A 19,438-nucleotide genomic window follows, 5' to 3' on the forward strand; every position below is an offset into this window, starting at 1 on the left:
ATAACATGCAAACTCGGGGAGGATCCAGAGTTGACTAATAACTAGGGTTGCCATATTTCAATCTGTGAAAATCTGGACACAAAAGTTGTTGAGTTTTTGGAGGGGCGTTTTGTTTGGGGGGGGGGTTGTTGAGCACAATCATCTCGGAAGCTAGAAAGCCCCACTTTGTAACCTTTCCGGTCTACTGATCTATAGAGAAGTGTGAGCTGGAACAAGAGGTATAGTGGCAACACAGCCACCTTTATAAAGTTAAGAGAGTTTTTGTACATTAAACTGGACCCAACGTTCCCTTTTTGGAACAGTGAGATCTTGGTCAAATGTGGACCAAGCACAAAAATGAAGTCATTTGCCTGAACATTTTCATATCCCGATAGCAAAAAAAATTGGATGCCTCAACAGGACATGGAAGCTTAGGGTGGCCTCCAACTAAAGTTTTCTCAAAGTAGACATACTGAAAATAAACATGATTCGGTTAGGTCCACTAAATTTCATGGGGTCTACTCTGAGCAAAACGGGTTGAATATTGCCCTAAGCTTCCTCAAACACTCTACTGCCGGAACAACTTGTCAGGCAACAGCAGGAAAATTAAGCCACAGCCCTTATCGCATAAACATATGGAAAACTGAACAATGAGGTACATTGTGTGATTGCCACATGTGCTATTGCGGCAACCCTCTTAAAAATCAAATCCTTGGCAGCACTGGAAAATTCTTCTGAAAGAAAAAAGAAGAAGCTGTGAAGCCTCTTCAGAAATTAAGAACACTAACATATCACTTCAGTAAACAGACTTAAGCTCATTCCTTTGCTTGCAAGATCCTTCAACGAATAGCAATGCCGAAGAAAGCTTTAAAAATCTTTTGCCACAAGAAATTCAGTCTAGCACTGTGAAGGTGTGGTCACAACCTTCCTGGCTCTGCAAATTTGCCTTTAATCTGTACCTGTCATGGCGGCAGCTCAATGGAACGAATAGGAAGTCCACTTCCCCTATGGGGACCATCCTCTTTCCAAAGCAGAGATAATTTAAAAGTCCGTTCCAAGTCCATGATACATAGAGCTTCCCAAAACAGATGCTGGTGCAAACCATGCCATTAAAAACAATACCCTGGGCTCAGCACATACGAAAGGGCACAGCTTAACTGTGAAGGGCAGAAACAACAACAACATAAATGTCCCTGGACAGTCACTTTTCGCAAACCAGCCAAAACCATCAAGCACGAGTTGGAAAAGTACAATCTGCAACAGGGTGGATAAAAATCAATGATTTTTTAAATATTAAAAAAAAATCAGATTTTTTAAAATTTAAATTGGATTTTTAAAATAAAATGCTTTTGGAGGAAAAATATTTCTGAAGATACTTTTCTATTTAAGTTACATTATATTCCAAAGGCTATTCATCAGGAAATAAGGATTTGTTTTAAGTTTTTCATGTGGGCTAAAACTCAGTGTAAGTTTTTTTTTTTATATACCATTTAACCACATCAGTTAACAAACATAAAGCTATAATGTTATTGCTTTAGTTAAATAAATTGTTTAAATTGTTATTAAGGAAACAATAATTTTTCTCCTTCTAATAAAGTACAACAGAAAAGTTGTCCAAATATAAACATTAAACCTCAAAATAGTTTCATAATTTTCTGTCTATGTATTTCTAATAGTATAAGCAAATCAGTAATTTTTCATATAACTGTAAAAACAAAACTACCCTGAAAATTTATTATTCCGAAAATGAAACCTTCCCCTGGTTGTAAATACTAAGATTATACCACCAAGAATGAGTATTTCTGTTAAAAAAATTATTTAAATCAAGTCTTATGGACCAGTGATTTAAATTGTGATGTAAATAATGATTTAAATCGATTTGCTTTAAACCAAATCCACCTTGATGTGCAGTTTCTGTTACGGTTCAGACTTGCAATGTTATTAGGTGAGTGAGGAAACAAGGTTGCGAATGAGAGAAGAACAATTTCTGCTCCCTTATCTATTTTTGCTGGAATTCTCTGAATTTACCCACCGCCCCTCTACTTGCGAGGAAGGCCCCGAGGCTCCCAGCACATGGCCTGTATCATGTGCTGATTTCTCTCACACGTGTGACTCAAACCCTCACAATTCAATTACCATTTCACACATAAATGTATTTGTAATTCGAGGACCCGACTCCCGCATGCAGAAATAAAACTCAATGACACAAAACATTTTGGTTAATGGAAGGAAAAAGGCCACAACTTTTATTAGTTGCAGCATGTGAGTGGTATTGGTTTAGGCATTGGGTTGAACAAACTACAGTAGACTCCCCCCGCAGAGTGCGGAGTCACTCAAGGGTTAACCGCCCAGGAGGTGGAGCCTGTTGATGCGAGATACAACTGAAAGCTCCACCCCTGAAGTCACCGGGGGTCGTGCCATGGCCCTAGCCACCAACAGGGCGTCGGACAGGATCCACGACCGCCGGATTCCTTTACGGAATACCCAGCAATTGGAGGGTTAGGCGATGGCCCGAACCTTGCCCTCCGATACCACACTAAACCCAATGCCTAACTGCCAATCTAACAAAGTTGTGACAATTTGCTACGAGGTAGGCGAAAAACCAAGAGGCTGAGCCAATTTGCCAATTGGAGAAAAACTCCTACTAGGCCCCTTCCACAAACAAGGCGACCAACCGAAGTCCATAGCAATGTCCTAACCAGAGCCAACCTAAGGGAGGGTGGGCGGGTGATCCGACAAAGCAGCGACGCAGAATGGCGGAGGTCGCTGCCGCGGCTGCCCTAAGAGCAGCTAAAACCCCGCCCCTGCGCCAGCCCTATTGGCTGACTGCTAAGGGCGCGGCGCGGCAGCCAGAAAAGGTAAGGCAGGTAAGGATGGGGGCGAGACGCCCCCACGATGATGCAGGAGCCGGCTCCCAACCACAGCCCCTCCCCTCCCGGAGGAGGAGAGGCTAAATGGACTGGAGTACCATACCTTGGATCCTGAACGCCTTGGTGCTTGGGACGTTTTGGCTCCCGAACACCGCAAACCCGGAAGTGAGCGTTCCGGTTTGCGAATGTGCTTTGGAACCTGAACGTCCACCGGGGCTTCCATTGCTTCTGATTGGCTGCAGGAACTTCCTGCAACCAATCGGAAACTGCGCTTTGGTTTCCGAACGTTTTGGAAGTTGAACAGACTTCTGGAATGGATTCCGTTCGACTTCCAAGGTACGACTGTACTTCACTTTAAATAGGCACCATCTTTTCTTTCAGCCTCTTAAGACTGTTTCCTGTCTTTTCCACTTAGGCCCTTCCTATAGCCTTTTGAGAACAAAGCCTGGTTGGCAGCGCTCCTGCTGATTCTTCCAACCACTTTTCCACATCCCAAGTGCTTTTGAAGAGGACACTGAATCCAGTAAACTGTGCCATCGAGGCAAGATGCTGAAAATGCACTCCACTCCTGTTTGGCCCTACCCTGCCCCATGAAAAAAAGGGGGAGCACAGGAAGAAGAAGAAGAGGAGGAGGAGGAGGAGGAGGAGGAGGAGGAGGAGGAGGAGGAGGAGTTTGGATTTGATATCCCACTTTATCACTACCCGAAGGAGTCTCAAAGTGGCTAACATTCTCCTTTCCCTTCCTCCTCCACAACAAACTCTCTGTGAGGTGAGTGGGGCTGAGAGACTTCAAAGAAGTGTGACTAGCCCAAGGTCACCCAGGAGCGGAGACACGAACCCGGTTCACCAGATTATGAGTCTACCGCTCTTAACCACCACACCACACTGGCTTCAGCTCCCTTTCCTGATCTAGATTCTATAGGAATTCAACATGAATCACATTCTAACAAGTGGATTTCACCACCATCATGCATATTGGGAGCCCATAAGCTGCAGAGCATGTATGAATGTGTGAGTTCCATAATAGCAACAGAAGCCACTATTGCCCAAGTGAGCAGCAAAGCCAATTTTACATTGCCAGAACGATTGGCTCTCAGACGTGTGTTCCTGTTGTGCTCCAACTGAATTATATAACTCTATAACAATTTAGGCTCCCATGCCCTGATCTGTGTAGCAAGAGACACATGGGGCAGCAGCCATTAGACTACCCTATTAATCTTCCAGTTACGCAGCCATCCCATGGTAAACATATACAAATTGCACTAGAAAAGAACTATTACAGTAGTATATCGGTTTTCGAACGTCTCAGAAGTCAAACGTTTCAGTTTTCGAACGCCACAAACCCAGAAGTAACTGCTTTGGTTTTCAAACACTTTTTGGAAGTCAAACATGCCACGCGGCTCCTGTATTGAGTTTTCTGCAAGTAAATGCTTCAGTTTTCAAACGTTTCAGAAGTCAAACTGTCTTCCGGAACGGATTACGTTCGAAAACCAAGGTACCACTGTAACTCAAGACATCAAAGCCTGACTTTGTGAGGAAGGGTGGCCTACAAATTTAAAATAAAATTAATAGAATTGAATAGAACCAAATCACAAAGCAAATCCAACCAGATCTTAAGTGCACATCTACTACAACAGAAGTGGGTATCAACTTGTTTTCAATTTGTTATTGTTACATCCTGCATCACTTCCAAGAACCACATTAATCCCCACACCCCTCAGTATGGCTTGAAGTAAATTTGTTATGATACAGGATCATGTGCATCTCCAAAAGTTAGAAGCAGTTGCTCACCTTCAGTATCTCAGGTTCCTGGATGTCCAGAGGGTGCATATTCAGTTCCTTGTTCCAATTCCTATGTAGCCTGTTACCTCGAGAACTTGGTGTAAAAAGCCAAATGACACAGATAGCAATCATAAATCCCACGGCAATTCCCAAAAAGAGTCCGTTGAAGTAACTGGGAAGAGGGAGAATAAGGTAGGCATAGATCAACATTGTGAGAAAGTACAATGTTTTCATTGGAAGTTTAGGCTGTTGCACATGTAGTTCGGTGCCACCTTCACCGCTGAAAGGTGAGGCAGGGCTTTCCTCAGGCCTACCCGCCGTCTTCAGGTAGCTTTCGAAAGGTTTGTCAGGTTTACCGTCATCCTCTATCAAACAGAAGTCTTCGGAATATAGTTCGCAGAACTCCTCGTCCTCTTTGCTCGCCAGAGCAGACAGAGAACATCTTTCAAGTACCAGTGAAGCTTTCAAACTGGGGTCCTTTGTGCTTAACAACGGGGAGCTTCTTCTGTCGGCCTCTTTTGCAGGCTCCTCCGCGTTCTGGGACTGCTTAGAACTTTTACATATACTGGAGTCGCTGCCGTAGAAGTCCCCTTCGGAATCGCATTCCTCCTCCTTAATGCTATAGTTGTTATTGCTTTCCAGATGGCCATTCATGCTGGAGAGATTGGACAGCTCTGAAGCACTTGAAGATAAGGCTTTGGGCCTGTAGCTACTACTCTCGTCCCCCATTATTTTGCTGAGGAGCTGAAAAGGCTCGTAGATCACCTCCGAGAAGCGTCTCTTTGTGTCCTCGATTTTGGCCTCCATTTCGGGCACTTTAAAAAAAGAACGAGTATCCAACGGAGACGTCAAGGGGGATGAGGGAGCAGTTTTGGAGTCACCACCTGTACTCCGAGGCTGGGTGAACTGCTTGAACAGGTGCAAGTTGAGTTTGGAGTCCGGCGGTTTGTAGGAAACCACTTCGGGCTCCTGCTTAGAAGTGTCTGTGGAGAGAGACTTCACCAGGGTTTTCATTAACTGCCTGTGCCTTGTGGGCGGAGTGGCCTCTTTTGGTTCGATGTCTGTTGAGAGGGACTTAACTAAACTCATGAAAGGCTTTGAGCTGGCAACAGCGGATGGCGTGTTGGTCTTGGAAGGGGAGGGCAATGGAGATGGCGACAGGCTGGTTTTCAGTTCTGAAGGCAACGCCACCCCCGATGAGATGGCGGCGTGACTCAAATGCGAGGAGGGCGAAAGAGCTGATGGCACCGCACTAAATACTTGGGTTTCTAAGGGCTTTGCAGTTGGCGAGATGATGGGAGACGAGACAAGTGGAGATGCAGCCACATTAAGCGAGGTAGTGGGACCTGAAAAGTCATGGTCACCGTGATCAAAGCACAGGTCTTCCTTAGCTTCAAGTGCAGTTACAATGCTTTGGTTGTCCAGTGCCTCGGAGGGGGAGTCCATGAACTCTTCTTCCTCCTCTTCCTCCTCCTTCCCAAACGCCGAGAAATGAATGGTGATGGTTTCTCGGGAAACAGATCGCTGAACCTGCACTTTGGGCGCGGGCTGCTTTGAAGACATCTCACTGGTTTTCTCTGCATGGCTACTGTTCAGACTTGTCATTGCAGGTCCCAGAGATGCAACAGGGTCTGTGAAGAGGAAGCCAAATGCAATCAGGTGGAGGAAGATCACAGTTGCAATTAACAAGCTTTTGAATACTATACATGAAAATCAGTTTATTGGTCAAGAAGAGGATGCAAGTTATCATCGCTCACACTTCAGCATATATTTTTTTTGGAGGTGGGGGGGAATCATACCATAAAACCAAAATTTGGTTAAGTGGAGAAAAAGCAGTAAATTGTTTACTCCCAAGAACTGAGGCTGATTCGCCCTTTGGGGACCAGTCTGAATGTTTTATTGCTACTGCTGGGAATGGGGTGGGAATGGGAAGAGGGGAGGAGAGAGAAAAAGAACACACCAAACATGCACATAGGTAACCATGACACAGAAGCAAGATGCTAAAAAGCAGTCTCAAGGAGCATGTCTGATTGGGAGAAATACCCCTTCAAAGTTGGCTCAAAGTAAAATTCCATGTGTTGATCTCAATGTTTGGATCATTACCTGTGCACATGCAATGCAAAGGGATGGAAGGGGGGCGGAATTAGGCCAAGTTTTAAGAACTCACTTCTGGTCTGCACTTTTACAGGGATACTAAAACAGTCACTTGGTGTCACTTCAACACAAGGAAAAAAAATTCTACCTGCTTCCAGTCAGCACATTGTAAGCAATGACAGAATTGTGCAAGATGATGGATATAGCATTGTTATTTCCCTCTTCAACTGATTTGTCAAATTACAGCCAGTCAAGATAATTACTGTGATGGTAAAGTACACTCCAGTGATTATAATGGCAAGCAATTAAGATTATTGATGGACAGGATAGGATTTCATAAATCAAAGATGCTCAGTCCCTTTGATTGCACATTAATCTCTTAAAGAACTAATCATATACACACACATGCTGCATTTGTAGACACACAGCTAAGACCATAATGCAAGAAAATTATAAAAAATATATATTTACATCACTTGTCAGAGCCCCAGTACATAGCAGAAGAGAGTGCTTTGCATTCCAAGATAATTGATCATCTTAGGATGTTTATCACCTTTAGTAAAGTGAACCTCAAAATCACATTGCAGAACTGAACACATTTCAGCCCATAAGTGTTTCTGCACCACCCACACAGCACTAGTACCAGAAATTCTAATTTCCAGTTCAAAACAGCCCGCTAATAGAGCAAGGCGTGGGGAAGAGGTTTGTATTGCTGGAAATGATTGTGCTAGAACATGCTTTAGCTCAGAGAACAAAAATTGTCCTTATTTAGAATGATCGACTATTAACAAGGAGGTGCGTTAAAAGCCTGCTCCATGGGCACTAAATTGCAGTGAATAAGTTGTGCATTAACCATAGACCATTGCGTATTGAAGTTAAACTATGCTTTAGAGGCCATGTGTATGACAAAACACCAAGAGCCCAAACTGGAACTGGCACCAGAGGCCCAGCACAGACTCGCCGCAGCCTGTATCGTAAAACAGGGAGACTCTTTGTCTTCACTGTTATGCAATTAGTGGATGCAGAATTATATTTTCATAGGTTTCTCTTGAGAATCTATAAGCCATTTTCAGAAGCAGCCAAAAACATAACAAAATCTTGATTTGGGGAAATGGGTGGCTGGTGAGGAGATGAGCAAAGTAGAGACTGCTTCAATTGTCAAGACAACAGGTTTGTCACCTTAGTAACTAATTTTTTTATTTTTTTGCCGGCGGGAGCTGTGAAAGGTGCCATAATCAAACTGTCAGGCAGAACTCATCAGAACTCTTTAAGTGTAACATTAATCTGAAAAGCACCTTTACAAAAGAGAGAGAGAAAGAGGCAGGCAGGGAGGGAGGGAGGGAGCGGTACTGGTGTCTTATTATGGTATTCCACACTGAACCAGGAACTCCATTTCTAATTCTCTCCTTTTTTTACAACATAATGGCAAAAGAACCAAACCTTTATCAGTCTGAAATACTGCATAGCAATTTTGCATACTCCACAACTTCATATAATTACCAAATTTGTACAAATTAGGTAATCTAAAAGAGGCACATTGACACTGGGAGAACTATTATGGGACTAATGCCTATTTTCTTTAAATTATCAGTATATTACACATACATTTATCTCTTGAAGCCAAAGAGATTTTATTCTTTGAAATGCTGGTGCTTTTTTAAAAGAGAGTATCTACTTTAAAAATATTATTATTATTAAAATTTATAGACCGCCATATACCCAGAGGTCTCAGGGCAGTTCACAGAACAAAATCAAAACAAAACCCCACAAAATACATTATCAGAATAAAAACAACAACCCAGTAACCCTCCCCCAAAAGCCAACATTTTAAAAGGGCATAGGATGTCAATCAGGTCAATCAAGCCCTGGTTAAAAAGGAACATTTCTGCTCTTTCAGAGGAAGTGTAACCCCATCAAGAGCAGGTGATCTCCCACCCATCCGGTCTAGGGAACTAACCACTAACAGTGCCTCAGTCTTATTTGGATTGAGTTTCAGTTTGTTGGCTCTCATCCAGTCCATTACCGAGGCAAGACACTGGTCCAGCACTTCCACTGCCTCACCTGCAGATGTAAAGGAGGAGGAATAGAGCTGAGTGTCATCAGCATACTGCTGACAATGTACTCCAAACCTCTGGATAACCCCCACCCAGCGGTTTCATGTAGATGTTAAGCAGCGTAGGGGATAGGACTGAGCCCTGTGGAACCCCACACTGGACGTTCCACGGGGCTGAAAAGCACCCCCCAAGTTACACCCTCTGGGAACGACCAAATAGGACTGGAACCACCGCAAAGCGGTGCCACCCACCCTTAGTTCGGACAGTCGCTCCAGAAGGATACCATGGTATCGAAAGCCACTGAGAAGTCAAGAAGAATTAACAGGGACACGTTTCCCTTCTCTCTCTCAACAGTGGTCATCATACATGGTGACCAAAGCAGTTTCTGTGCCGAAACCAGGCCTAAACCCCGACTGAAATGGATCTGGAAAATCAGTTTCTTCCAAAAGGCCTTCAGAAATCAGAGTAAGCATGTCACTGTACTCTGCCTTCCCCTCAAGTTAAACACAGGATGTAATTATAGCAAGTTAACATTAACTAAAACAAAGAGGATATCCTGGAACGCAGTACGAATGCATCTGACATGTTTAATTGAGTATTTTGCATGCATACACAGGGCGAAGTGCTAGGCTGAAAACAGTTGTAGACGTTCAAACCAGCTCCAAGATCGCACGCCGATTCTTAAAATTGTTTATTTGTAGTGCAACAGACCTATTATTCACTATGAAAAAAGAATATAAGTATATGCCGGGACATTAGCACATATGCAATGGCTAATCTGCTCAAGGCAATGATAGGAACCAAGTTAGAACTTGGATCCATTGCCTCTTTACTGCAATCCTAGAAAGAGTTGGCTGGGAGGAAGTCCCACGGACCTCCTCGGCGCTTACTTCTGTGTAGGCCTGCGTAGGATTCCACTGCAAAGTAGAAAACATCACCACACATCCCACGATCTATTAGAATTTAAGGAACCCAATGCAACTGAGCAGCTAGGGAAGTCAAGCCATCAGGTACAGTGCTGGAACTCTGGAATACACAACTAAGAATTGTGGGAGTCGTTTCCCCCAATTAATGTTAAAGAGGGGGCCTCACCTTTGATGGAAGTTCATGCTAGCAAGACAACATTTTACGACACGGCGTAAATGAACTCAAAAACTCTAATCTACATCTATAGCTGTTGAGTTCAACCTTAAATCAAGATATTCTCCATTCACACGCCAGTTGGCTGAGATTTCACATGCGTTCATCAATACAACTCTGGTCTAGCAGCCAGCCAGCAACTCATTTCATCCTTCCTCCCACCTCCCAGAATGACAAGCAACAGAAGATTCTGCCCCTCCTCTGCTAAATATATCACTTTGCCTGATTTCTGAGTGCAATGAGAGTGCCCATACATGATCTGATTGCACGATCTCAAAAGCATATGCTGTGCAAGCTGAGGTGACAGCAATGTATTTCACCCCGGAAAGTTTATAGGAGCGGGAAGGGGGGGGGTTAAAATGCTTGCTGTGCCAGCTGCTTCCCTTTTCTCAGTCCGTCCCTCAATTTCAGCACACACACACAGTACCTTAAATCTGTCATCCCAATCATTTTACCAACAATTGAGTTTAGAACAATTGAAGCCTGGGTGCATGGGGGCAGCATGTGGCTCGGGGAGACACACAAGTTGTCTGCAAAGCAGTTCCACTCAATCCAACAGCCACATAATGACGTTTGCAGCCCAAGCAGAAAATCCAGTATCAAAAGTGTGCAGCTTTGCAACCTGGGCCAGGCAGTTTCACCATGGAGCTCGCTCGAGGAGAATGAGGAGGAGGAGGAGGAGAGGGAGATCTGATCCTGCTCCCTAACAAAGGAAGACTCACACAGATCACTTGATCCATGCCAGCTTCTAGACCATGGGTAGGCAAACTAAGGCCCGGGGACCGCATCCGGCCCAATCGCCTTCTCAATCTGGACCGCGGACGGTCTGGGAATCAGCATGTTTTCACATGAGTAGAAGAAAAAGAAAAAGAAGAGTTTGGATTTGATATCCCGCTTTTCACTACCCGAAGGAGTCTCAAAGCGGCTAACATTCTCCTTTCCCTTCCTCCCCCACAACAAACACTCTGTGAGGTGAGTGGGGCTGAGAGACTTCAAAGAAGTGTGACTGGCCCAAGGTCACCCAGCAGCTGCATGTGGAGGAGCGGAGACACGAACCCGGTTCCCCAGATTACGAGTCTACCACTCTTAACCACTACAGCACACTGCTTTTATTTAAAATGCGCCTCTGGGTTATTTGTGGGGCATAAGAATTCATCCCCCCCCAAAAAAAAACATAGGCCCCCCACAAGGTCTGAGGGACAGTGGACTGGCCCCCTGCTAAAAAGGTTTGCTGACCCCTGTTCTAGACTGACAGAATTTGGGGAGAGGGAAAAACCCACCACCCAGCTTTACAGCCCTCTTTTGACAGAAAGGAGAGGCACACTGTAAGGTTTGGGTTTGTTCCGCCTTGATTACAACTGCCAGTGTACGTTCACACAAGCAAAACCTGTTACTCACCGTAACAACCTGGGGCCAGTTTACCCTATGAGATCGCCTTACCCCAAATGTGCCCACTCGGCCGCTTTGACCGGTGGACTATGAAACCGCCAAGGGTGCCACATAATGCCCATTTCGTATTTGTAAGAACTTGATCGTTCAAGTGCGTAACTTTGGAACTCCCTGCCTAATGAGCTCGAGCACGCACCTACCCTGTTTTTATTTTGGCATCTGCTAAATACATTCTCGTTTAGGCAAGCTTACCCAGATGCTTAGAAATCCCAAGGTAATTTTAATCCGTTTTAGCATTTCTAGTTTTGTTATGTTTTAAAGTACGGCTGCAAATTTCTTCTCAATTTTATTTTGTAAATTGCTTTGAGGCTTTTTTTGGGGGGGGGAACAATCAAGCGGTGCATAGATTTTGTGAAATAAATAAATAATTGTGCCACAGTTATCCTCATGGAGGTGATACACCTTTGGAAGAGTGGGGGGAGCTGCCAAAGTGGTGCCCCTCTAGGTGATATTGAAACTACAACTCCCATCATCCTTGACCTTTTGCTATGCTGGCTGGCGGCTGATGGGCCCTGGGAGCCCCAAAAAGATATGGAGGGCACCACATTGGCTACCCCTGGGATTAGAGATTTTCCTATTTTTTAAATATAAAACAACAACAACAACAACAACAAACAACAACAACAGCACAAAAGCACTCTTACAACATTTTCACAAAGGTTTTTTAAAAAAACCAATTAACAGTTTCCAAAATTACACACAGTTTAGTTTGAGACCCAGCTCTTGTTCTAAGTAACTGGAAAATTGCATTAAAATTTTGATTTCAGTAGCACCCGCACGGCACTGCCTGTCTCCACATTGCGTGGCACAATCCCAGATTGTACACAACAGGAGGAAAGAGCATCACAACCAACTTAAAACTATGGGCGTATTCACACATTATCTGGGCTTTATGTGGTTTTTCCTGCTTAAAGTCTGTCTCAATTCTCTATGCATGCTCATTTTCTTTTTTAAAAAAATTCTGTTTTCTGTTTTACAATTTCAAATAAACATTTTACAAACCAGTGACTTCCCTTCTCTTTCCATGGTTCATTTTACATATCATACATCCCTGCATATCTTACTATAACCATTCAAATCAATTTTTCCACTTCTACATCCATCAAAAATTATTTCCTCTGTCGAATTTATCTTAACGCTGCCGGCGTTTTCAGCTGTATACAGTTATTTTCCATATTTTCCAGTAAATGTTTTCCAATCTTCTTTAAATGTATGTTCTTCTTGCTCTCTTATTCTATAAGTTAAATCTGCAAGTCGTGCATATTCCATCAACTTAATTTGCCAATACTCTTTAGTTGGGACCTCGCTCACTTTTCATTTTTGGGCTAATGAAAGACGGGCCGCAGTTGTTGCATGCATAAATAACCTTTTCTGGCACCTGGGAATTTCAGATATTTTCTAATCACAAGCAGAAGCTCCTAGTTTTGCACGCCACTTCAAAAACTCTTGTCTGTGCATGGAGTGTGCCCCTGGCTGAAGATGGGTTGTCTCACTAACACTTTTCAGGGCACTCACTGAATGGAGGAATGTTTCCGTCCCCCACAAAAAAGTAAGCCCAAAATGGCACTCCTGCCTAATGAAAAAAGCAACTTCTACAAGCCCAGCTTGCAAATCAGCCCAGCTGACTCCACCACCACCAATTACTATGTTGCAATATTTAATTGTCCAAACAGCCATTGTTATTTATAGTACCTATTAAAAAATGGAAGGACGGGCTAGGCAAGTAAATCAGGACTTGGAAGTTTGGCCAGAGAATCACTGCTGAAGACTTTGTTAGAAAAAGAAAAGTGGCAACTATCATAGATAGATAGATAGATAGATAGATAGATAGATAGATAGACTATATATTTTGAAAAGTTGTCAGTTCTCTGCATTTGGAGATGTCTTAAGACATTGTAGCCACATTCCTGAGATCAAGGAGCAGGTTTTCATCTAAGGCTGGATATAAGAGGACACCATTCTGAATCAAGATGGCGAACTAAACCTTTCAAAACTGCATTTAGTTTTTCATTCCTTAGCACTCCCAAGCAACACCGAATTCAAGGCCGCTAGTAAAAGGGTACAGTGATACCTCGGGTTAAGAACTTAATTCGTTCTGGAGGTCCGTTCTTAACCTGAAACTGTTCTTAACCTGAGGTACCACTTTAGCTAATGGGGCCTCCTGCTGCTGCTGTGCGATTTCTGTTCTCATCCTGAAGCAAAGTTATTAACCCGAGGTACTATTTATGGGTTAGTGGAGTCTGTAGCCTGAAGCGTCTGTAACGTGAGGTACCGCTGTATTTACAAAACACAATTGAGCATACACAACCGAGCACTATAAATACTGAGCATTATAAAGCCTCTTTCAAATGTGACCAATTTTGATCCACTTGTGGAACCAAAATGAGCGCTGCAACAATAACACATTTTGTACTATTCTTCAGCACTTTAGTTCCCCAACAGCCATTTAGATAGTCTTAAGACTATTTCAGTCCTTGGATTTCTGCCCCGTCGTTTTTTGAATTCATACAATATTTTAACTAGCACAAAGTGACTGTCTAGACACATCCTTTGCACCACATCTTTCCAAAAGTATACTGTGGTTGTTGTTGTTGTTTTGTTAACAGTTTAACATGGTTTCATTTATTACTTGCTAATAAAGTGTTACCTGATAATAAATGAATTTCCCATTAATATACTAAATGGAAAAAATATTGATGCATACTGAATTAGTGAAATTTAGCAAATAATTTATTATTGTTGTTGTCATTATTGCTGTTAGTAGTAGTAGTATTAAATATCCCCCTTCTTCAAAAGATCTCAAGGCAGTTCACTGTAAAACATCACTACTGCAATACAAATAATTGAAATTGTGGCATCAATTCTCCACACAAAAGAATTCCTTGCCAAAAGAACACTTAGTGGACCATCTTTGGGCTTACACAAAGAAATGTGGAAGCATTCCTAATTCAAAAGAAAACATTTTAGAGAACACATTGTGCTACTGGGAAATAATTGCCGGTTTCATAGTTTTATGGCCTAAATATTCAGCTTGTGATTCTGCTAGTCAAGTGAATACTTCACCATCTCTATTTAGCTGGGGTGGGAAAGATACAAATAAAATACCAAGTCTTCTTACGGAGAATTTTCATGAGCATTTTTTTTAAGAATCACAAATTGCTGCAGAAATGTGGAAAACTGAATTTAAGCTGCACAAAACAGAATTTATCATACTTGCACCATAGGTTAACAATTTACCATACGACCATTTCTTTCCTTGTTGTTTGTTTGTTTGCTTAACATCCCACCTTGTTCCTCCATAGGAGCTCAAGATAGTTTGCATCGTTCTCTCCCCCCCCCTCATTTAATCCCTACAACCCCCCTATGAGGTAGATTAGGCTGAGAGGTAGTGACAGGTCCAACGTCCCCCAGTGAACTTCATGGCCAAGGAGGGATTCAAACCCTGGTCTCCTACGTGCTAGTCCAACACTCTAACCACAACACCACACTGGGATCTCCATTCTGGTCTATACTCTTACTAAGTATGCTGAATTAATCACTCAACTTCTGAAGTTGATGGCAAATGTGTTAATGATTCGAGGCGCACACAATCCTGTTTTAGAGAAAGGTTCTCTGCAAGCCATCTGGCTCAGAACCTTATCACAACCCTTTCGATGGAAGCGGTGGCCCCATTAATTCTTGTCCCCACCGACCCAGGTGTCGGCTTCCCTTACTTACATTCACCCCTTGCTATATATCCACAGCTCTTCATATCCTTCAGCTGCAAAACTCCTTCAAGCACCTTGCTGAGTTGTTTGTTCAATGCCTGGCACAAATTCCACTGAGTCCACAACTTGGACCACTAATCTGACTGTTTGATCTGCTTTCCTTCACAACTCCTTAAACAAAACAAAGCAAAGCAATTCACTGCCTGGGCAAAAATACAACTTTAGCAGCAAGGCTTTGTGTGCGAAGGCTTCTATGTCCTTCCAGTGGCTGTCCTGCAAAGTTACTGTGATCTTTTGCTCCCTACTATTTCCAGATGATCTTTGCTCATATATTGGCTCCTTGTTTCTCCACTCCTCTGTGCCCAGCTAACAAGAGAAAGAAAACAAACTGCCACTCTCAAGCTTTAAAAGGAACTTTCACAGTGCCAACATTCTCTTCCCCACCTTTCTTTTTAAAGGAATATCACCTTAAAAATCAATACAGTGCTCCACAGGGACAGGCAGGTGGTTGAACTTCAGCGTAAGTTACTTCAGGTTCTCATTCTCAAAAGCAACGTAGAGAGATCAGGCATGTGTGTGGTCGATACCGCCCTAAAAACCCATCCTTTACAAATCTGCATGGACCAAAGTGGTCATGAACTGCTTTGGAATGGCCATTCAGTGTTCAAAACTCCCATTGTTCTAGGCACATTTAGCGACAGGGAATTTCATGAGTGTGAGCCGTTTCTGAGCTCTGGGCACAATATTGCGCCTAAGATTTTCAGATTAAAACTGCAGAGTGGAAGGAAAGGAGGACCTTTTTCTGCTTCCCTGCTTCCAGCTAAGACTAGGGAAGAGACCCTCTTCGGAATATTGGGGGGTGGGTGGACAAGGGAAGGACTAAACCATGTGAAAAATGAACATGAAATTTAGCTACAGTTCATTCATTTCCAGCTTTGTATTGTTATCAAAAAAAAAAGCGTGCCGAGACATCCCGTTGTTGTGCCCACGGCCTAGGTCTAAGGTGCCATTTGGTTCCTAGCTTTCCTATCTCTGTTTCTAACACTGCTACACTACATTGTTACACTACATATTGCTTTGCGCTGTATTCTCTGCTTTATTGAATTCGTATGTAGCCATTTCACTGCATTTTTAATTTAAATTTATTTTTTTTAAAAAAGCAATATGCCACTGAAGGCAGAAGTCCGAATAATATCTGACTACTCTGAGAGACAGGAGCATGAGGGATTTTGAGGGGGGTGGGGAGTGAAGTTGCAGCAACAACTTCGGACCATTATAGATTGCCAAAGAGATAACACTTCAAAAATAACATAAAGCTGGCATCGGGGTTGGCATGTTTTGGGTCCGCTGGCAAGGCCTCAACTCCCTGGGTCCATTACTGACCCTGACCCACCGTGAAGCAGCAGCTGCAGCCATCTGCCCTTTCCTCCAAATGACAGCGTACAGTGGTACCTCGGTTTAAGAACAGTCTGGTTTAAGAACGATTCGGTTTACAAACACCGCAAAACCGGAAATAGCATCCTGGTTTGAGAACTTTACCTTGGTCTAAGAACGGAATCAGAACAGTGGAAAGGCAGGCCTCATGAGGGAAAGCGCGCCTCGGTTTAAGAACAGTTTTGGTTTAAGAACGGACTTCCAGAACGAATTAAGTTCGTAAACCAAAGTACCAATGTAATTGGGTTCACTCAGAGGAACTGGGTACCCCTTCCCAACAGCCTCTGTCCTCATTGGGACATCTTCCCCGAAAATAAGGCAAGTGGTACAACTCTGGGCCGTGGTGTAGGCTTCTGGTTACTGGTGATAACTGTTTGCCCATCTGATTAGTAACAATAGGGAAGCACCCAGAGGGCATTTTTGGGTTAGGGACACACACAAAACCTGAAGCCATCCTTGGATAAATGCATTTTCAAAACGAGTGAGCTACCGTCTCCTCCATGTGACATAGACGTATCACCTACAAGTCACCCTATTGCAACACAGACGCAGTGTAAAGTTGAATGCTACTCAAGAGGGTGGAGGACCAGCCATGACTCAGCTTCAGCAGGTTTGCAAGCCTTTAATACTTAGGCCTTCTTATGATTCATTTGTGTTAAATCAGTCACAAGCATAAGCGCCACTCTTAGTGCACTGTGTTTTGCAAGCCCGTATGTTTTTTTTGTTTTTCTTTAATTAAAAGTCAGCTGCTGGAAGCTGGCAAGGCTTCACAAGAACACTTCTATCCAAGAAACACTCTACCCCACACAAGCCGAGTACAGATCAGCACAGAAGTGGAGGAAATGCCCAGGGCCAGTGAATCCAACCGCAAGTGATTTCGCAAGTGTCATGTCACAATCACTCTGTAAGGTAGGCTGGACTGGGAAATGCGATTTGGCCGAACTGGTGCACAAAGAACCACAACCTTGCAACAATATGCTAAGCACTGATTTCCTCTGCAGGTTTCCTCTGCAATGATGATAATAGACACCTTCATCACTTCCTCAAATGAGCACATCTATTCCCCCCCCTTCCTTCTCCTACCCCCTTCATCCAGGGGGCCACAAAACAGGGTATGAAGGGCCACTGAGATAGGCTGCAGTACCAACAGGCAGTCCCTTCCACAGCCGGATGAACCAACAGCTCTGTACTGTTTGCTTAACAAGGATCCGTTGATGACTCGCTTTGAAAATACGTTTACTTTCTCTTCTAAGGGATTGTGACAAAGGACCTACGAGAACAACACACGCCTTGCTCAATGACAAAGGCAGCAGCTGCAGCAGCTGTGACCTCCTCGAGACAAACCCAATGCCAGGAGCCGGTTGGCTTTATTACCATGTATGTCAGGGAAATATTATGTTTGCCTATTCCTCACATGCTGTAGCTGGTTTTTTTTTTTTTTTAATGATCTAGGCAACAAGTTGATGCCTACACGTTAGTCTGCTGTTATTGTCGTCATCTTCATCAATGCACCCACTTCAGCAAGAGAACAAACACATTCTCAAATCCTAGGAGGAGAACAAATATCTTGCTTTAAGGCCCTGAAAGAATGGCTAGGTAACCAACAGTTTTTCCCGTTTGTTTGTTTGAATTGTTTTTATTAAATATTTTCTTGGGTTACAAAAGTACATACATTGCCTCTCTTTTCAGCTCATTAAGTCCTTTTTACAGATCAGTTATATCCTTCGTTATTTGAGGGAAGAGAGAGAGGACTGGGAGAAGGAAAAGGAAAAAGGTAGGAAGCACAACATCCAGATTTGCCTGGTTTAGTAATATGCTGTGGTGTTCTGCCCTGGGCAAGCCTTAAATCTCGAGTCCTACCCTCCAGAGCAGGAGAAAACAAGCCTGCTCCCTCCTCCATGTGACAGCCCTTAAGATATTTGAAGATGGCTATCCTGCCTCCTCTCAGTGTCCTCTTTTCCAGGTTAAACATGCCCAGCTCCTTAAAGCATTCCGCATAAGGCTTAGCTTCCAGACCCTTGATCACCTTGGTCTCCCTCCTCTGCAAATGTTCCAGCTTGTCAACATCCTTCTTAAATTAAGGTGCCCAGAATTGGACACAGTATTCCAAATGTGGTCTGACGAAGGCAGAATAGAGTGGTACTATTACTTCCCTTGATCTGGACACTAGACTTCTGTTGATGCAGCCTAGAACAGCATTAGCTTTTTTGCTGCTGCTTCAACACTGTTGACTCATGTTAAACTTGTGGTCCACCAAGACCCCTATATCTTTTCACATCTACAGTGGTACCTCTGGTTAAGAACTTAATTCGTTCTGGAGGTCCGTTCTTAACCTGAAACTGTTCTTAACCTGAAGCACCACTTTAGCTAATGGGACCTCCCGCTGCCGCTGTGCCGCCAGAGCACGATTTCTGTTCTTAACCTGAAGCAAAGTTCTCAACCTGAAGCGTTATTTCTGGGTTAGTGGAGCCTGTAACCTGAAGCGTCTGTAACCTGAAGTGTCTATAACCTGAGGTACCACTGTACTCCTAGTAAGCCAGGTGTCCCCCATCCTATATTTGTGCATCTGGTTCTTCCTGCCTAAGTGCAGAACCTTACATTTGTCCCTATTGAAATTCATTTTGTCAGCTTGCACCCAGTTCTCCAATCTGTCAAGGTCAATTTGAGTTCTGATTCTGTCTTCTGCGGCATTAGCCAACCCTCCCAGTTTGGTGTCATCTGCAAATTCGATGAGCATCCTCTCAATTCCTTCATCCAAGTCATTTTATAAAGACGTTAAACAACAACAGGCCCAGGACAGAAGCTTGCGGCAAATGACCTCACAAGAAAAAAAGAAAAAGGGGCCTTTGCACAACTACTTGAAGCAGAATGTTCCATTACTTTTCCCTGCAGGCCAGCTTTCAAAATAGCAGCAACTTCTGCGAGTCAG

At 43.5% G+C, this 19,438-nt stretch overlaps 1 protein-coding gene across 5 annotated transcripts in view; it reads right to left on the reverse strand.

The window, feature by feature from the left end:
* TEX2 (testis expressed 2) overlaps positions 1-19,438 on the reverse strand; it is an 86,726-nt gene that overhangs the window by 36,629 nt on the left and 30,659 nt on the right. For 4 of the 5 annotated variants that reach the window (XM_033138850.1, XM_033138849.1, XM_033138852.1 and 1 more), the window contains one exon: positions 4,641-6,262. In XM_033138850.1, coding sequence (XP_032994741.1) covers positions 4,641-6,236 — 1,596 coding nt within the window. In that variant the 5' untranslated portion in view covers positions 6,237-6,262. Of the gene's footprint in view, positions 1-4,640; positions 6,263-15,085; positions 15,279-19,438 lie in introns of those variants that run through there. The other variant, XM_033138851.1, reaches the window with a different exon arrangement.

The sequence above is a fragment of the Lacerta agilis genome, chromosome 2 (assembly GCF_009819535.1).
Source record: "Lacerta agilis isolate rLacAgi1 chromosome 2, rLacAgi1.pri, whole genome shotgun sequence".
NCBI classification, from domain to species: domain Eukaryota; kingdom Metazoa; phylum Chordata; class Lepidosauria; order Squamata; family Lacertidae; genus Lacerta; species Lacerta agilis.